The 15,800-nt window shown below is 36.2% G+C and overlaps 1 protein-coding gene across 4 annotated transcripts in view; it reads right to left on the bottom strand.

Annotated features, from left to right (window-relative positions):
- Positions 1–15,800, bottom strand: part of LOC127862014 (exportin-2-like) — a 76,312-nt gene that overhangs the window by 32,334 nt on the left and 28,178 nt on the right. For all 4 annotated transcript variants that reach the window (XM_052400876.1, XM_052400877.1, XM_052400875.1 and 1 more), the window contains exons 13-17: positions 15,404–15,496; positions 10,620–10,704; positions 9,771–9,969; positions 4,756–4,859; positions 2,683–2,780 (exon numbers count right to left, since the gene is read on the bottom strand). In XM_052400876.1, the coding sequence (XP_052256836.1) occupies positions 2,683–2,780; positions 4,756–4,859; positions 9,771–9,969; positions 10,620–10,704; positions 15,404–15,496 (579 nt within the window). The remainder of the gene's footprint in view (positions 1–2,682; positions 2,781–4,755; positions 4,860–9,770; positions 9,970–10,619; positions 10,705–15,403; positions 15,497–15,800) is intronic.

The raw sequence follows: 15,800 nt of genomic DNA, 5'->3' as shown, positions 1-15,800 counted from the left end.
ATACTAAAAATTGACCGACGAAAACACAGTGGAATACCGGTAATTGGTAAGTGGTGACCGAACCGGACCGGTCAATGACCGGTAACTGTAGCCGGTGACGTTACCAGTTAAAGACCGAAAAATGGTGGAATCCATATGGTCTGTTATCAATGTCAAGCACTGCTCGGAAAAGAAGATCATGCCAAAAAAAATCCAATCTGATGGCGATGAGACATCACTTATTCTGACCGGTGATCAGTGATCGGTGATATGACTGATGAATGGTGACCGATGTCCGGTGATCGGGACCGGTATAATATAACTGCGTCAGAATGGAAATATCTGGTGCAGAAGAATGACCATCCACGAAGTCATCTGATAATGTTAACCGGAAAACAACGGTAGATTATCAGTATTAATAGGCATAAGTGTCCTTGTAGTCGTAGTGGAGAAAAGAACAGCTTATCCCGAAGCCTGAATGTTAAACGAACTAGTGTTCGTATACAACTACGGCTCGGTGACTGCAACATGTGTGGATGCCATAAGAAGAACCATCACACGTGGAATGGAGACATGATATGCCTAAAGGAATAAAATGGAGAACGTCGATATGACCAGTAGGTTCATTAACGCCTACGTGAGAAGTGGCGACATCCATATAACTTCGATGCCGAAATATTGTTCGGCTACGCTGGAAATATTGTCTTCTACAATATTGTCTCCGTGAGCATTGACATGATCGCTTACGAGCGTATCAACGCCGAGAACTGCTCAATGAAGGAGAGGTATGTTCGATAACTATCCAGTGGTGCTCAATGCAGTCCGCTGATGTCTACGTGAAGATTGACGACGTCCTCGTTTCCTGCGATGTCGAGATCTGGATCGGCCGAGATGTGGATCGGCTGCGATGAGACCGAGATCTTCTAGAATAACGTCTCCGTGAGTGACGACGTGATCGCTTACAAGAGCCGCGACGATGAGAACTGCTCGACGAAGAAGAGCGTGTCAGATGTCTAATCCTTGATGAAGACGATGTATTCAACGAAGAATAGGAGAATAATTCAATGAAGAAGACCGAGTTCTTCTTCTTGACCGGTGACTGGTGTTATCGGCGGCAGGCCTAACTGATGACTGTTGACCGGTGACCGGAGCAGTGATCAATGACCGGACCGGTGACATGACCTGACCGGTGACATGACCGGTGACCGGACCGGTGACATGACCGGTGACCGGACCGGTGATCAATGACCGGACCGGTGACATGACCGGTGATCAATGACCGGACCGGTGACATGACCGGTGACCGGACCGGACCAGTGATCAATGACCGGACCGGTGACATGACCGGTGACCGGACCGGCCGGTCAGACGTCGATCAATGGTCCGTGATCAACGTCCCCGGTGACGTACCGGTCATATCATGACCAGTGTTGTCACCGGATAATGACCGTATGGCGGATGCCAAATGGTCCGGCATTGGTCGATGTCCTTGACCAATGCCATCGGGCAAAGACCGGCTGACGGGTGACACCATATGGTCTGATGTTGACCGACTGTCTAAGAGACTTAGCATAGTACGGTCGCGATCGTGCCCAATACCCGGTGACTGATACTGCAACTATCATCCATGATCTGCGAAGTCACCTGGTATTTATCCACTCTTGTTTCTGCGACCATCATGTAGTTGAATATATGAAAAACAAGAGCAAAGCATATTCAACCATAAACTGGTCACAGACCAGATTATCATACGGCACATAAAATCATTATTTGACCATAATGAAAATTACAATAATACTGCCGTAGATCATAAATTAAACAAAAGTTTAATTCAAAACAGATGAAAAATAAAATGACGATCAATTAGATTGTCATACGGAACATTAAAATCATTATTGCACACAATGGCAAATGATAAACAATCTGTCAATAGAAGAACACGCTTTGCACGATCTCATAACACATTAGAACATGCTCTGCACGTTCTGGCAATGTATTAGAAGAGCACGTTTTGCACGTGGTCGTTCGCGCCTGAAAACACCCAGCATGGTAGAAATAAACCATTGTTCGATAAAAACAAGCATGGCTTACCTTTTACAAATGAAACAAAATCCATTAAATCCACACAAATTAATCCGAATGAGAAATAAAGGATAAATAACACAATTTATCTATTCAAAACCCCAATCAACCAAGTGAAAAACAATATTTTAATTCAGAGCCGTAAAAGACACGTATACACCTGGTTGATCCGGAAAGAATATTGAGGGTTGGTTACCGATTTTTGGCTAGGTTGCATTGCACTATGTTTAACCTGGCCTGTATTACGGTATTGAGGTGGCGGATTCCCAGTTAAAATTCCGGATGAGTTATTTCCCCTTGGAAAGTATAAGCATACGATAACAGGTCAGTATTTATGACATTAAAATAGCCTTTAAATAGATAACAGATTTTTTTAACTTCTATTTCTACCATTTTTATGTAATCTTAATTAATATCATTTCATCAGTGTTTTTTTTAGATTTGTATGCTGATTAATTTTAAGCCAACATTTATAACAGTTTTCCAAAGTTCCAACAAATATACTTTTTACTCAAACAAAATCCTGAAACAGCTTTAAGAACAGACGTATTGCTGCAAATTACAACTGACTCTCCACAAAGCCTCATTTCCAAATTATAACCAATGTCATTTAAAACAAACCTTAGCAACCAGAAGCAATTTTTGCGTGAGGTTGTGCAGTATTACAGGAACCAGGGGTACCAGATGATCCTGCATCATGGACGTTGTTCGCATGATGGCTGGAAAAGGGAAAACACAAGAAATGTTTTTCAGTTCTCAGTTATATTTAAAAACTTAAAAAAACTAATATTTCCTACATATATATTCAATCATGTGTTTCAACCGAGAAGAAGATAACATGGCAATTCCACAACAAGGTTTAAACAATTTACTCATTCATCCCAAGCTTTATCTGCTTGTAAGCTACCAACACAAAAAGTTTCAGGAAAATCCCACCATCATAACTGAAGTAATTGAGCAGAAACAGTCTTCTATTTAAAGTTACAACAAACATGATATTGACCCACAACTAGGTCTGCATTTAAGCAACTTACACATGAAGTGAACATGCATTATCTCAATTCAAACTTAAGAAACAATTTTTCCTTTTTATGTAACAGTGAACATCACCTGCCTTTTCCAAATCTGTTCTCAATAACGGCTTCTTAAACCGTATGTTTTATCAATGTAAAATAAAGTATTCTACCAGAAACCACCAGTTTGTTGAAGTCCGCCTGCCCGACCACCACACCACTATCAATAATTACAAATATTATACCTCACATAAATTTGTTTCTTCTTTGCGTATATAAACTACACAGGTCCGTTATTTTGAATAGTGCCTGGTAAAGATACTGTATAGCGCCCGCTGACTAGATGCACGCACATCTAATAGTGCCTGCTAGAATGTTATAGTTATAAGTTTTACAACGCAAAGATTTTTCGAGTACTGTTTCCTTTGTTTACAAAAATGTTGTCTGGTGGTGGCTGATTTGCCTGTTTAACAGAGGAAGAAAAATAATTAATTGTCTCCGATCTTGTTTTACACCAGTACATATTATTGATAGTATCTGATAAATATTAATGGAATTTATATTGCTTTATTTATTTTTATTTCTATTGACATTTATCTGTACACAAATGTTCGGTATAATATAAACAAGATGTGTTTGTGAAACACAATGTCCCCCTATATGACGTTTGACCTTGAAGGATGACCTTGACCTTTCACCACTCAAAATGTGCAGCTCCATGAGATACACATGCATGCCAAATATCAAGTTGCTATCTTCGATATTGCAAAAGTATTTATAAAATAAGCGATTTGGGCCACATATATTTGACCTCTGACCTTGAAGGATGACCTTGACCTTTCACCACTCAAAATGTGCAGCTCCATGAGATGCACATGCATGCCAAATATCAAGTTGCTAACTTCAATATTGCAAAAGTATTTATAAAATAAGCGATTTGGGCCACATATATTTGACCTCTGACCTTGAAGGATGACCTTGACCTTTCACCACTCAAAATGTGCAGCTCCATGAGATACACATGCATGCCAAATATCAAGTTGCTATCTTCAATATTGCAAAAGTATTCATAAAATGAGCGATTTTGGCCACATATATTTGACCTCTGACCTTGAAGGATGACCTTGACCTTTCACCACTCAAAATGTGCAGCTTCATGAGATACACATGCATGCCAAATATGAAGTTGCTATCTTCAATATAGCAAAAGTTATTGCAAAATGTTAAAGTTGGCGCAAACAGACCAACAGACAGGGCAAAAACAATATGTCCCCCACTACTATAGTGGGGGACATAAAAAAAGAAAACCTCACGTCAGGCCCAATGGCAGAATAGTGACCAGCCAGGCAGCCCCAAATAGTATAAGGACCAAAGACGAATTAACAAAATTAAGACCCTTTACTGGAACTAGCTTTTCAATAAGAAACTTAAAATTCAAGAATTTTTAAGGATCCAAATATGTTCTAGTGAGTATTTTCTAATCGAAAATCCTGCCTAGGCGGAAAGTTTTGTCACAGATCAGCATGTGCAGACTGCACAGGCTAATCTAAGATGATACTATGCACATCCATTAAGCCCTGTTATCAGAGAGTGAGACTCATAAACAGTGTTAAAGGTTATCATGTTCACCCAAACAGGACTGTAACCTACAACTGTCTATTAGTAGCCTGTTTTATACTACCTTTCATTAGGTACTCATTTTCAGTGGATCCTGGCAAGTTCATGGCTCCAAAGAGATTCTCTATTAACTGGGTGGCACAACCCTGCACATCAGTGTATGTGATACTGAAATATAAGAATAAGGATAAACAGACATAGCCCAATCAGGACACATGTTTCAATTCCTTAAAAAAAATGTATACATATATTTGTTCTATTAAAATATTTCTATTGTTGGCGTCGCACTGAAGTGCTGCGACTCGTATGTAATACGTTTTTTTTTCGCTTATGGGAAAAGAAGTTATTTTACGGATCAATGTATATACTTTTGTTGTCAGAATATCTTGCAAAGTGGTGATTTTTGTGTAAATTAGTGTAAATAAGTACTGCATTTGTGCCTATTACATTTACTACAACATTTATTGCCAATAATGCAAAGCTAATTCTTTTAATTAATAACTGATCACAGGGACTGGGCAATAATAAAAGATCACAGGGACTGGGCAATTACGCGAACCGGTGAAACTTTCTGGTTTTGTATAAAAACAAAACATAATCAAAATATATTTATTTTGTGGTTTTTCTAACAATAGCGCAGACTTTTGCTGTTCAAGTTTTGGTTAACGTGTATTTTCTTCAATTTTACAAGACGACAGCGATTACACGGTTTATTGCTTTATTGATAACCGTTACACTACAGTCATTTATTAATATCTTAGTTAGAGGGTGATTTTTCAAGCGGTTCCGTAGTGTAGTGGTTACACACTCGCTTCACATGTGAGAGGCCCAAGATTTGAGCCCCAGTAGAATCAAATTATTTTATTTGTGTTCTATGTTAACTTTTTGTTTTGATGTAGAGATTTTAGTTTAAATAAAAATATGCTGTTTTATTGTAACCATTTTTTGTTTTTATTATGCCCATGAAATATATGTGTGAGAGGGAGGGGGGGGGGGGGGGGGTTCGTAAATACATTTAAACTTTTGCAGTGTTTTCATATCAACTACTCAACCCCTATCGTAAATGAGCAACGTAAGAATAAGTTCAGAATCATCTCCCCTTGAAGTTGAGAAAAATATGAAATTACGCTTACAAGATGAAGCAGATTTTTTAAAACCTACACAGTTTTGTTCCAATAATGAAAACTGCACACGGACGCCAGTAAAAAAACAAGAGGGCCTGAAAGGCCCAAAGTCGCTCACCTGAGATAACAAGATATTATTGGGACAAATCTTCTGACCAAGTTTCACAAAGATCGGAAAATAAATGTGGCATTTAGAGTGTTAACAAGGTTTTAGTAAAGCCATATAAGGAAAAATGCCCCGCCCCCTGGCAGCCATGTTTTTCAACCAAACGGCATCATTTTTGAACTCGTCCAAGATATTATTGGATGAATCTTCAGACCAAGTTTCATGAAGATCGGACAGTAAATGTGGCCTCTAGAGTGTTAACAAGATTTTATTATAGCCATATAACAGGGGTGTCAATTGGCCAAAATCTAAAATCCTGAAAATAGGCCTATAGTTTTGGGGCCAAAGCAAAAAAGGGTTAATAATTCATGTAACTTTGTTTACTATTGTATATAACTTTGTAAACAATATGTCAAAGTAAAATAATTTGTGTTTAAGATGACATTTTGTGACAATAATCTTAAAATTCTAGAAAAAAATCCTTTGATTTATATCAACATCAAAATTGGTCCTTAAGGCAGGGCTCAACATTAACGGTTGTCCTATTGCCCCTGGCAAGTAAAAAGTGGGTCCGGGCAAGTTATTTTATAATCTAGTTGTCCGCCCGGAAAAGTGCAAAAAAGAACAAAGAGCATTTAATTTAGACTTTAATTAGACTTTAATTGCTGTAATCATTTTGTAAAATGTTCAAAAATAAAAAGGGTTTTGTGGTGTATCATTTTGGTTTATTAAAAAATATGAGGTTTACAGTTGATGTGATATTTCATGTTTGGGCAAGTGGCTTTACGTTCAGGGCAAGTAGATTTTCTAAAGTTGGTTTTATAGTTAATGTTGAGCCCTGCCTTAAGGGCCAAAATCCTGATTTCAGGCATAATCCTGAACTTTGACGCCTCTGATATAAGGAAAAATGCCCCGCCCCTTGGAAGCCATTATTTTCAAGCAATCATAATTATTTTCGAACTCATCCAAGATATCAATGAGACCAATCTTCTAACCAAATTTCATGAAGATTGGACAATAAATGTGTCCTCTAGAGTGTTAACAAGGTTTTACTATAGGCATACAGTGTATATAGCCATATAAGGAAAAATGCCCCGCCCCTGGTGGCCATGTTTTTTAAGCAAACAAAACCATTTTTGAACTCATCCAAGATATCATTGGGACAAATCTTCTGACCAAGTTTCATGATGATCAGAAAATAAATGTGACCTCTAGAGTGTTAACAAGGTTTTACTATCGCCATATAAGGAAAATAGCCCCGCCCCAGTGGTGGCCATGTTTTTCAGCCAAACGGCATCATTTTTGAACTTGTCTAAGATATTATTGGGATGAATCTTCTGACTGAGATTCATGAAGATCAGACTATAAACGTGGCCTCTAGAGTGTTAACAAGATTTTACTATAGCCTTATATAGCCATATAAAGAAAAATGCCCTGCCCCTTGGCAGCCATGTTTTTCAAGCAAAGGTTACCATTTTTTAACTCATCCAAGATATCAGTGGGACAAATCTTCTGAGCAAGTTTCATGAAGATCGGAAAATAAATGTGGCCTCTAGAGTGTTAACAAGGTTTTACTATAGCCATATAAGGAAAAATGCCCCGCCCCCTGGCGGCCATGTTTTTCGACCAACCAGCATCATTTTCGAACTCGTCCAAGATATTATTGGGTTGAATCTTCTGACCAAGTTTTATGAAGATCAGACAATAAATGTGGCCTCTAGAGTGTTACCATGATTTTACTATAGCCTTATACATGTATAGCAATATAAGGAAAAATGCCCCGCCCCTTGGCAGCCATGTTTTTCAAGCAAACGTAACCATTTTCGAACTCATCCAATATATCATTAAAACCAATCTTCTGACCAAATTTTATGAAGATTGGACAATAAATGTGGCCTCTAGAGAGTTAACAAGGCAAATGTTGACGCCGCATAACTGACAAAAAGCGATCACAAAAGCTCACCATGAGCACGTTGTGGTCAGGTGAGCTAAAAAGGGAACCAATGTAAATAAATGTATATGTAAATAAAATGAACTATGAAATATTTGGGGGTTACAACACAAAATCATAGATAATGGTTATTTGAGGGTTATCACACAAAATCATAGATAATGGTTATACCAGTATCATTTTCTATTTTGTTAAAAAAATAATCGGCCAATTTATAAATATTTACAGTAGAAACAAGAAATATCTATAAAAAAAGATATATGGGGTTGATTGTGGTTGGAGTTTATGAAAGGTAAAGAGTTCAATGAATGAGATCAAGGATAGCGAATGTCTTTTTCTGTGCAGTTCTTAGCTGCAACACACGCAGTACGGGATGTTACGCGGAGTTTTCGCGGCTTATTTTACATTATTGTGGCTTATTTTACATTATTACATATTGCTGGTCATATACCTATAGATACAAAACAGAAAACCAAAAGAAGAATGGAAGTGAAATTAAAACATATGAGTGAACCAGCCACACGCGAAGTATCCGTACATATTTTTAATATTTATACGCGCGTTCTTCGAACAAACCTGTTTTAGTGGTTTGTCGGGCATTGCTATTTGATTCGATTATTAACAGTATCAAGAATCATCGAGCTCATGCTTAATACATTAGTCAATATGGTGGAATAATTCTTGTTAAATTAATTAAAAATAATATTTATCATGGTATTGTTGAAAATACATTAAGAATCTATTATTAACATACCATAATTATATCGCTGGATATCTTCATTTAACATCTTTCTGGTCTAAAGCAAATTCCAGTTCACCTAGTTGACGCTTTAGAGTCTTTATTATATAACGATTATTTTACTGGCCGCGAACTGCGGTCAACACATAAGGTAGTCGTGAAGACGCAGCGATGACCTGTATATAAACTCTGACATTCACACACACTGGCCGCGAATTCTCCCGATACCTCGAGGGTTGAAATGCAATGTATTAAAGTGAAGCCTCGCTTCCACCCCTCTTTATACTTTTACATGTTAACATGTTGACAGGAATATGGAAGTAAGTACTAAATATGAGAACATAGCCTTAAAGTACAAACGTTCTCGCGCTGGCAATCCTCTCAAAATAAAAGGTTCACACACAAACTGTATTGATGTCGAGATTGAGTGTGAAACTGTTCTATCTATTAAGCCTTCATTAGAGATAAAATTGTTTCATGCTGAACAAGCAGTAAAACAGTGTTACAAAGACGCGTCCATGTTTCCAATGTTCTGGTCGTATGCTCAAATCAGCCTATGGGTTAAATGTAGTGTATTCATTCTGACCTAGCCGCGGGAAATTTTATTTGAATTTTATGGGACAGTTACAAAGGTCAGGTAAGGTGAAAAGCTGGCGTATACAGCTACGCCGAAAAAAATCATTCCATGTAACTTCATTGAGTGCCTTTTATACTGAAATTCCTGACGCCCTTTGATGTTTTGCATCAATACTTATCTTGTTAACTGTTTGCAGTATATGTGTACCTCATACATGATATGTCGTCATAAAGCATGGACAAGCATGATTTTAGAAAGACACATTGTTCTTATCATTGGTGCACATTTGAAAAACAAAAGCGCTGTCACTGGAAAAGGCGAATGGCTTCAAAGTCTTCTTTTGATTCAAATGTGTAATATTCACCTCACTGACAAGCAGTGGTAAACATTGTGCTATTGAGAAGTATAGGTACAATACTATCACACCCTGTTTGAGTTATGTGAATAGGTTGGTTCACATCACAAAGAAACAATATGGAAGGTATTCATATGAGTAACAAAATTGCATACGCCCATGCCAAAACATTTTGATAAAGATTCTCAGGTTCTCAGACCGCTAGCCATGTTCAAGGTACCACTTACGAGGTGGTTCCCTGTGAGTTCCTGACCATGAGCATGCGCTCGATGCAGTGTGCGGCATACGTGTGCACCACGTGGCTGGTTGCCCGCAGGTGGTTCACAACCAAGGGGAAGCTAGCGACTAGTGCCTCACGGGGAACCTGGTTACGGAACACCATCAGGTATTTGATGCAGTCGGCCTTGATCACTGGCGTGCAGTTAACTGGAATTCAGAAACTTTGGTGCTAATCTGGATATCAAAATTTTTTGAAAAAACATTAGTTGTGAGTACAAACACCATGGACTTATTTGATAAAAAAAATGTAGATTTTAATTAAAATTATTTCAGTTGATAGAGTAAATGATTTTGAAAGAATTTTTATTGGTCAGCTTAGTTTTACCCCCAGGTAAGTGTTTTTTTTTCCAAAATGGAGCACATATAAGATTTAGTCCATTATAAGTCTAACTAACACTAAGCTTTTTGGATTTACATTCGCATTATCCAATAAAAGAATGTAAAAAAGCACCTCCCACAGTCAATCATCGAGCTTCAATAGTTGGATTTTTATACAGGAAATGATGGGCCTTGCAGTCAAAAAATATTAATTTATGACCAAATGTGGTTATTTGTAGCCATTTGCCAATTTGTTTATTGGCAGTGTTAACCTTGCTATGGGAGTTATTGCCATGTCCCCCTATGATGCAGCCAGATAAATACTGAAAAGGAGTGTTTTTTTTATAACTCAAAAATCTCATGTAAATTTCTCGTCAAACATGTCAGTATTGTTTGTAAACAGTAACAGAATTTTGGTCTACCAACAGCAAATATTGCTTAAACATATGGAAAATATAAAAATATGATTGAGCACTTACCATCTGCTTTCTGCAGGTAAGGTGCTATGTGGGACGTGTAGAAATCAGTTATGTCAACCAGCTCACTGGTCTGTGTTATACCGTGCTGAAGGAGTTTCAAAGGAAATGAAATTATTGTGGATAATTAACCCTTATTATCATTTAATTAAAAATGGGGTTAGGTCTTGGAAAAATGCATTTATTCTGGATCCTTTAAACACATCAAAATTAAAATTGCACTAACATTTATTACTTCATATTGTATATTAAAGAAACAACATATAAATCAAATATATGTGTTGTACAGGAAACAAAATATATTGTTAAACACTGTGATGAAAATGACAATATTTTAATTGAATACATTCAATGATTTGAAGATCAACTATATTACATACTACAAAATGAAATATTATCAAAAATGTTCACTTTACATAATGCTTATATTGTGTGCATGCATATTTCTTATTCGAAACATATGTTTAACATCATGTCTTAACACTTTGCATAAGGGATTACAGGTTTTTTTTCCTTCTTTGCGACCTGCCGAAAAACGGCCTTCCCCCTCGGATTTTTTTCCCCCTCAGCAGGTAAATTTTCCCCCAGATTTCATTCCCCACCCACCAAATTTTTTTTTGTTTTTGTTTAATTTAAATACATAAAATAAATTGTAATTTAAATACATAAGTTAACCTGATTCAGTGTAGAAAATAGAACATATTGCATAATTAAATTATCTGTTGCCTTCTTTTGTTTTAATAACAGTAAAATATGTTAAATTGATTATTTAAGACTTTTCTTATTTTCCCCAAAATCCGGTGTTTCGCGTGTTTTTTCCCCCCAAAATCCGGAATTTCGTGCGATTTTTTTCCCCTCAAAAAAGGCCAGGCCCTTTCCCCAAAATCAGATAAAAAAACCTGGATTAAGTGGCATACACTTTTGTTTTTACTTTTTGTAATGAAGTCACTTTGTTGTAAAACAAGTGAAGGTTTCGACGATTATTTATTTAATGTCTTTAACAACATTTTGGCCCTGTAACAAGGACTTTGTTACTGATGATTATTACATTTGAGCGTGACATTTTAAGCCTTAGGGTTGGTATAAGCACACTTTCGTTGCATGTTAGGTATATTAAGTCAAGCCTGACTAAGCAGCCACCTGAGAACAACTGTCACCTGCCTACCATAGCAGTCAGTCTGGACCGCCCCCCCCCCCCCTCCCCATTTAAGAACATCCCTCTACATTACATCTGAAAAGAACAGTCACCTGTTTATAACAGCCAATGCCCAGTATATTTCACTCCAAAAGCCAATTTTCACCACTGTCCAGTGTATAGCAGTCACAAGTCAGGCTGTTCGAGGTGTGAAAAGTAAACACTCAATTCAATCTGCATTATTGGCTCTTGTCACTTGGGGCAGCCGAACTCAGAACGCCATGGCATATGCACATGACAAAATCAATAGATCTTTATCGCTGATGTCACATGTTAACAATTAGCTGACCAGTGATGCTATTAGCAGATAATACAAGCATGAATGATAGAAAATTGTGAGAACAGACATCGACTTGAAAGTTTGGTAACAATCTTTTGGAATTTATGCAAGTGGATTTGTTTCATATTAAACTCCTGTTAAATTTCCTTAGTAGAAGCTGACACCATATCATGTAATTGGCAAGTACAGAAACCCAAGACGCTTTTGAGGTTGTTTGAATGGAGAATGCTTTGAGTGAAGTTTGTGTACAAATAAATGCTTATCAGCCATTCTCGTTTTTTTTGGTGCAATTCACCTTGCAAAATGGTAAAAAATCAATGTCATTAGATCATACAATTAGAAACGGTTTTCAAAAGAACAATTAATCAGAAGTAGGAACATTTTTTTGTTTTAATCAATTATTTACCGTTTTCAAAATATTCACAATCGTATTAATTAGAGTATTTTTCAAGTAACAGAAGTTAAACTTCTACTTGGATCATTTTATTGTCAATCCCTCTGTTCTGGAGATATAAATCGGAAATTTCTGGCAAATGACGATATCATGAACACATTCAAACATATGGTACGATAGAATCATGATAAAAATCACCAACAGCTGATGAGATATTTGACTATTCAGATGGAATAGCTTTGGTTTACAGTTATTCCTTCATTTGCATTAGTTACATTGACATTGCGAGAAAAAAAAGATCAACAGAATAATTTTGTTAATTTTTTTTAACAAGCCATTTATTATGTAACTGACATAACAGCATGACAAGCGCTAGAAACCAACCTATTTGCTGTGTATCACTTAAACTAACAAACCAAAGTAAAAAGTTACGGAAGTTAAAAGTAACATCAAATTTTTTTAAATGACAAACACGGTCCTTATTTTCCTACAATACAATAAAATATAAAACAATATTTAGTAGCTTAATATAAATAAAAGTTTTAGTAAGGTTACTGTAAACATATTGGCACACATACGCGGCATTTTGGGAGCGTATCGACAACCTCACATATAAGTGAAATGTAGTTTTAACTGAAACATTTTAATACAAACACACGAATGACTTTCTAAATTGCAAATTATATCATACAAGTATTAATTTATATGTAGCGTAGCGTTAGAAACATATTGACACCGATCTATGTGCTGCAACGTGTGAGTAAATATATATTTTTAAGAAATGTGAAATGTAACGGAAGTTAATTTTCCGTCAACTTCGTTGTAAATTTAAACAAAAAAAACATATGCTAAGGCTAGTTTTATCACAACTATGTAAGCATTTGTCATCATACACTGCAGAAATGGCTGTTAATATTTAAATAGACATACATGATACTGAATTACTGTGGTAACAGCCCTAAAAACTAGTAACATTTTGAACTCATGAACATGGATCATCTACTAGAACTTCACCATATTATATATAAATTCACACACAGATTCAATCGCCTAAGCAACATTCCGTACATGTTTAAGACGACAAACTTCTAAATAGTTCATATTTGCAAACTTTACATGCGTTAATGGTCTTTCAGATATCGGTATGTTTGGTACAGGAAGTTAATAATTGTTTACCACTGTACACTGTTCATATATTCGCTCAATAAGATCAAGTAGATCACTCCCTTGTGTACAGAATCTTTTTCTAGACCCATAAAGGTACGGCTCTGGTATCTTTGTTAAGATATCCAAGTTTCATCACATTTTGATGGCCAGCGGAATGATATTTCTTTCTTCCTAACTTCGTCCATAAAGTTGATTTTTCTTTTGCTTTCTGTGTCATCAATTTCCGTAACAAACCCTACGTACCACTCAGAATCGTACAAAGCTGCACAATAATCACCAATATTAACTTTATTCCATTCCTCAGTGTTACTATTGTCAGTGTCTGCGACTCACTTAAGGTTAATCGATTTATACCGATTTTGTAACGGATGTTAACGGTCACGGAAGTTAAAATATGGCAATATTTTTGACACTTTAAAAAACAAAACAATACAATTAAAGAAATTAAGTGGTCCTGGTTTTGTATATAAGCATAAAATTAAATTGAAATACATCGGTAACATGAAAACTTATTAGAATTTCTGTATACAGCAATCACTGAGGTTAATTTCGTTTTTATCCTTCTCTATCCGTGATTCTGTATGTGATCATTACCATAATTATCTTTACGATTATATATAAAAAGAATCGTTCCTTGAAAAAGCCAAGTTATACAACTTTCAAATATAGTCAACCACTGTTTTATTTAACGTGCATCTGTATAAAACAGTATTCTATAACAGCAATCACGGAAGTTAACATCTTTTTGGCGACAAGCAATAATGTTGTAGAAAAAACTTAAAAACTATCTTGTATTCAAGGAAAACCTTTTGAAAACTTAGGTTCCATATTGTCACAAATGTTTGGCACAAACTAAGTGAGATAGGGTATAGACAATGAAGTATAAATAACTTCTATAAGTAAAGACCCATGCCGGCGACATCCAAAATTCGGTAATTTTCGCATATTCTGAGGCATACTGCAACATGATTTTGTAATTTAGCATCGTGAAAACGGCTCACATATGAGGTTTACCATATGAAATATGCATAAAAATACGCACACCTTTTGTTTTAATGTGTAATTCAGAGAATGGAAGCGGCGACATGCAAAAATGCAAATGGCACCGAAAAAACGAGAATCACTGTTATAAACTTTTGGTGTCTGTATCTTTAAATGAGAAAGATATTGTTATGCTGTACTTTCAGTTTAAAACAGCGATGCCCTATTAAATACTATTTCAGATGACACATGACCACCATTATTTTAAAATACACGCTAATTAACGTAGGAAAAACTGTTGGATTTCCTGAATGAACGAGATGCATGAGTAAACAATAATATTATTGTTGAAAAACTCATAAATTTAATAATAGCTATTAATTTAAATCTATATTTATATAAATTTATATAAGACCTTAATTTGTATTATTCAAAAGAAATAATTTGTGTTATTAAACTAATTTATCAGCATTGAGCCTATGTTTGCATAACGCTGTGTGCAAATGACTTGTTGTGGTAACAACCTTACAGTACTACAAACTGACCTACCATCTACAAAGTGGTCACCTGGGAACGTTTACCTAACCACAACAAACACTTGAACCATTTCCCTTGACTGACCGCTGTTCTCAGGTTGGACTGTACATCATCTTGTTGTACAGTTGTTTTACGATAATACCTAATTAACAAGCACCTGTCTTGCTACTTGTTTATTTACTGTCCTAAATGGCATAGTAGTCCTTCAACAACACACATGCAGTGTGACATACCTTCTGAGTTTGTGCCTTGGCAGCCAGTGATGTCACCAGAAAGATCGCAGTGTCCTTGCTCTTCCACTTCTGGGCGGGGTCAGAAGCATACTCCTGAAAACAACAAACATGTGCGAAATGGCACTAGAGCTTGTCACAGTAGTGACAAATACAACACATGTCGTCATATGAAGCAAGTAGCTATAATATTGTTATATAAATATTTAGTTGCAAAAAGATCATATATTTACCAATGTTTAATGAGAGATACTGAGAATTCTTTTTTTACTTGTTGCATGTTAAGCAGTTTTAAACATTAATTCTGTCATATTATGGCATGCAGTTTACCACCTTAACCCTTTCAGTGCGGGAACCGAATTTTAAAGGCCTTTGCAAACAGTTTGGATCCAGATGAGAC

Source organism: Dreissena polymorpha, chromosome 16 (genome assembly GCF_020536995.1).
Source record: "Dreissena polymorpha isolate Duluth1 chromosome 16, UMN_Dpol_1.0, whole genome shotgun sequence".
Classification (NCBI taxonomy): domain Eukaryota; kingdom Metazoa; phylum Mollusca; class Bivalvia; order Myida; family Dreissenidae; genus Dreissena; species Dreissena polymorpha.
The sequence above is the reverse complement of the archived record's forward strand: the minus strand, read 5'-3'. Positions and strand labels throughout refer to the sequence as shown.